The following is a 3,865-nucleotide window of genomic DNA, read 5'->3' on the forward strand; positions in this document are numbered from 1 at the left end:
TAGCAGTCCTGACGAAATACAGCTTTTTTTAAGGTGCACAATAGTTACGTTTTATTTATTTGCACTTAATAACCAGGAAAGTCAAGGTAAGTTCTAGAGGAAAACTGCATTTGCATGGCAGATCAACAAGGATAAAACAGGATATGAGAATTTATAGCACGAGTCTCCACTCGCTAAAACATGAAACATTTAGTTTCCTATATTATGTTACTATAGGTGATATTATAATGACAGATCACCAAGGATAATTCCTCTGTCATCATGAATAAACTGTTCCATGAGATTTTTTTCTGACTTACCAAAGAAAATGGAAAAACACCTGTACACTGTCTGGCTCTGGAAGAATAGAGTTTTCAAGCATTAACTTGAACATAGGACATGGTCAATAGTAACACCAAAAGCAGAGGTTACTAAGGTCTAATCAACTACAATATTTTCTCAAAATAAACTTCCAGTTCAGCAGCGGAATGCATTGCAACATCAAATCTGGTCGAAAAAAAGTCATTGTTAAGTTTGCCCTCTTATTTTCTTTGCTCTCTTCAACCAGAATAAACATCAAATAGCATAGGAAGAGGTCACTAACTGGTTTATAACTGCTAATCAAGTAGAGTAGAACTATTATTTTCTCATTATAGCATGAGGAAAAAGAATCAATGCAGATGACTAAGCCATACTGTAAGGCATCAAGGAATGAAGAAACATTCAATCATGCTCCCACAAGCGAAACTATCGCAAGAGCAAGGAGCACCAAACACAAATATATACTTGTAAATTCCTTATGCATATAGGATGAAAGAAAACTAGTAAAGTATAACGAAGATGCAATTATCAATCTAACTGGCAAAAAGCAATTAACCAGACCAGATTCGATAAGAGTGCTGAGAATGTGCCGTGCTTTATCACTATCAACATCCATATGAACCCCTTCATATATCTTTTCAAGCTCAGATTGCTTCTTAAATATAAGCTCTTTCGTCTTACTGGCTTTCAAAACATTCAAACGTTCAACTTCAATTTCGGCCTACAATGTTGAAAATTGCAACAATAAGAAACTATAAGATGGTATTTATAACATAAGTTCACAATCATCTACAAAATTAACTAAAAGGGAAGTAATCGACCTGCTCGATGACGTCAATGCATAGAGATCCAGGACTTGAAACTTCATCAGCAGTGGAAGTGATTAAGATAGTGAGATGATCAAATCTTGTTTGCTCCTCAACAGGCATATCCATGAGGCCCCAGAGTTCTATAAGAGTTCTGCCAAGATCTTGTGCCTGCATGCAAACAAGGCATTGATCAGGTTAAAAGTAAAAAGTCAGAGCACATACCGGTCTCCAGTTGTCAATACTAAGTTACTAACAAGGTCAAGATACATATGCTCAGTGTTGAATCCAATGATGTGAAGAAAAGAGGAAATCCAAGGCATCAAGACAGAATTATATACTACTATTAAACTCAAAAAGTCGTAAGGAAACATTTCATCTACCTGTCATGGTCTATCCTGATGGCACCTACTGAACCAATTGCGACCAAATTGTCAAGTAATTTTGTAATGTCAAAACTGTTAGATTTGGTAAAATGCACAAGATGGATTGATGAAATGACATTATATATTATAAAGCATACCATGAATAATCTATAATCTATTCTGCCTTCACAAGAGGGCAATATAGAGCAGTAAATGTTCATTGAAGGAATTTGTTTTATTCTTACATATAACAAAACTACAAAGAATATATCAAGTTTGTAAAGTAAGTACTTCACAATTGCTCCAGCAAACAGGTTCTAGAAACAAAAGGTTAAGTTAAATTTCTTCAAAATCAGAAAAACAAGCTATGCCAACATATAATCAGGCACTTCATTACCAATTTGTTGGTGAAACTCTATCTACCAAACTATGTGAAAAGCTATGAATGATGGAGAAATTTCTCAAGAATACTAATAAGCAATAGAGTAAACCATAATCATAGGGTTTTAATCACTATGGTGTTTGCACGTGTGAAAACATACAGAAAGAAAAGGAAAAGCAACATAAATATAAGCTCTCACATCCTATCACTTATGTCAGCCTCTTTATCACTTATCAGCCCATCATATTGGCACCAACCACTGAATTGAAATCTATTAATTTTTCCTTAAAGAGATATCTCCAGTGGATTCTGCATTATTGGATCAAAAAATACTAAAAAGTATGTATTACCAGCCAATCTCTGGGCAGGAATGGCATTAACTATGAAACTTTGAAGAATTAACACGATTCAGTATCTTCCAGTTAGAGTGGAGGACAAAGGACGGGAGTCATAAAACAACTAACAGCAAGGTGTGTGCAACTGTGCATGATTAGAGAACCAGGCCATTGGCAGCTGAATCTTAAACAATGCAATGAAAACAACTAAGCATGTGAATGACAGCATAAAAACTACCATCTACAAAATATTAACAAAAATCTACTTCTTCCAGAAACTCATTCTTAATAATAAAATGAACTTTTTCCAGCAATTCTTTTTTATTTATAGTTACAAAGATACAAATCTTAAAAACCTATAATATGAATGACAGCATAAAATAATAGTGTAATGGAGGTAGAGTATTATGCACAGATTAGTACATAGTTCTAGGAAGTAAATAGCTAACAGCTAATGAAACTTATAAACAAATATTTAACTTCTTCAAGAATCCAGGAATTATCTATTTTCTATAATCAGGAAAACTATTCTTGGGAAAATGCAGTTCAGTTAATGATGATACAACATGTTATAAAGTCGTCGCAATGCAAAATAGACAACAGAAGTGGTTCTTAAGGGGTCACCTTTAGTAATCGCTGTTGTTTCTTTTGATTTAGTAAATTCAGTTTGCTGGTTAATCTAGCTAGTGTTTCGTTGCTTATGCTCTTCGATTGACCAGCAGCAGTGTCAACAAAACTTGGATGAATTTCAGCCATTATCTTCTTAAAATCTAGCGACATCACAACTGTGAGTTCATGGATTGCACTGATATGGCTGCTAACTTTTTGCAAACGCAGATTCTGAAAAGAATAAAACATAAGATTATTGTTAGTAAAGGAAACTGCCTAACTTAGTCAATTTTATAAGATAACTGCAAAACATGCTTATTACAAACCCTTTCAAACTGAAGCTCCTGAAGGTGAGACTTCAGTTCTCCCAACTTCTTTGTTGTCAGGTCCAGTTCATCTACATGAATTTCATTAGGATCCAAAGTCTGATCACTGCCTGCTATATCTGCACAGATGTGTGCAATCTGGACTTCTATTTCTGAAATCTCCTTGAGCCTCTCTTGTTTCTTTAGCCTCAAATTCTCCACAGTGGGGCTTATAATAGATATTTGATGCTTAAGATTACCTTTCATCTTATCATACTAAGACAGGAAAAAGGATAAAACACGTAAGTATAGAGCATGAGGCAGCTATTGCTTTGCATAAGCATGGATATGAAGAGACAACCATAAATCAGTGGAACTCATATGATCTCTCTCAACAGCAACAAGAAAATGATGGAAATAATTAGAATGAGGTTTATTCTCTATTAACAAAAAGTAAAAACAAGAAGATAGAAAGAAAGAATAAATTTCGCACAAAGAAAGCTATGATGATGTCTTTGATTTTTAGAAGCCATGTAGACTTACATGGACAAAACATTATTTTGGGAGGCTGGCAATAGGAAAGTCATAAAGATTATGAAAACTGATTCAATAACAATAAAGAAGTGACACTGAGCAAACCTGAGGGACAGAAAACCGTTCTCCAAGAGCAGAAGCAAGTTGTGCAATTTCTGCTTCAGAAGCAGCCAGAGACTGGTGGAGCTCAGCTATGTGCTCTCTGCTTCTTTCAACCTTCTTCCGGTAT

General features: G+C 34.8%; 1 protein-coding gene across 1 annotated transcript in view; it reads right to left on the reverse strand.

The window, feature by feature from the left end:
• Positions 1–3,865, reverse strand: part of LOC105168069 (65-kDa microtubule-associated protein 5) — a 9,245-nt gene that overhangs the window by 4,149 nt on the left and 1,231 nt on the right. Inside the window, exons 2-6 of the mRNA XM_020692066.1 lie at positions 3,742–3,865; positions 3,124–3,378; positions 2,813–3,028; positions 1,122–1,277; positions 862–1,021 (exon numbers count right to left, since the gene is read on the reverse strand). The exon at positions 3,742–3,865 is cut by the window's right edge and continues 131 nt beyond it. Coding sequence (XP_020547725.1) covers positions 862–1,021; positions 1,122–1,277; positions 2,813–3,028; positions 3,124–3,378; positions 3,742–3,865 — 911 coding nt within the window. The remainder of the gene's footprint in view (positions 1–861; positions 1,022–1,121; positions 1,278–2,812; positions 3,029–3,123; positions 3,379–3,741) is intronic.

The sequence above is a fragment of the Sesamum indicum genome, linkage group LG1, assembly GCF_000512975.1.
Source record: "Sesamum indicum cultivar Zhongzhi No. 13 linkage group LG1, S_indicum_v1.0, whole genome shotgun sequence".
Classification (NCBI taxonomy): Eukaryota; Viridiplantae; Streptophyta; class Magnoliopsida; order Lamiales; family Pedaliaceae; genus Sesamum; species Sesamum indicum.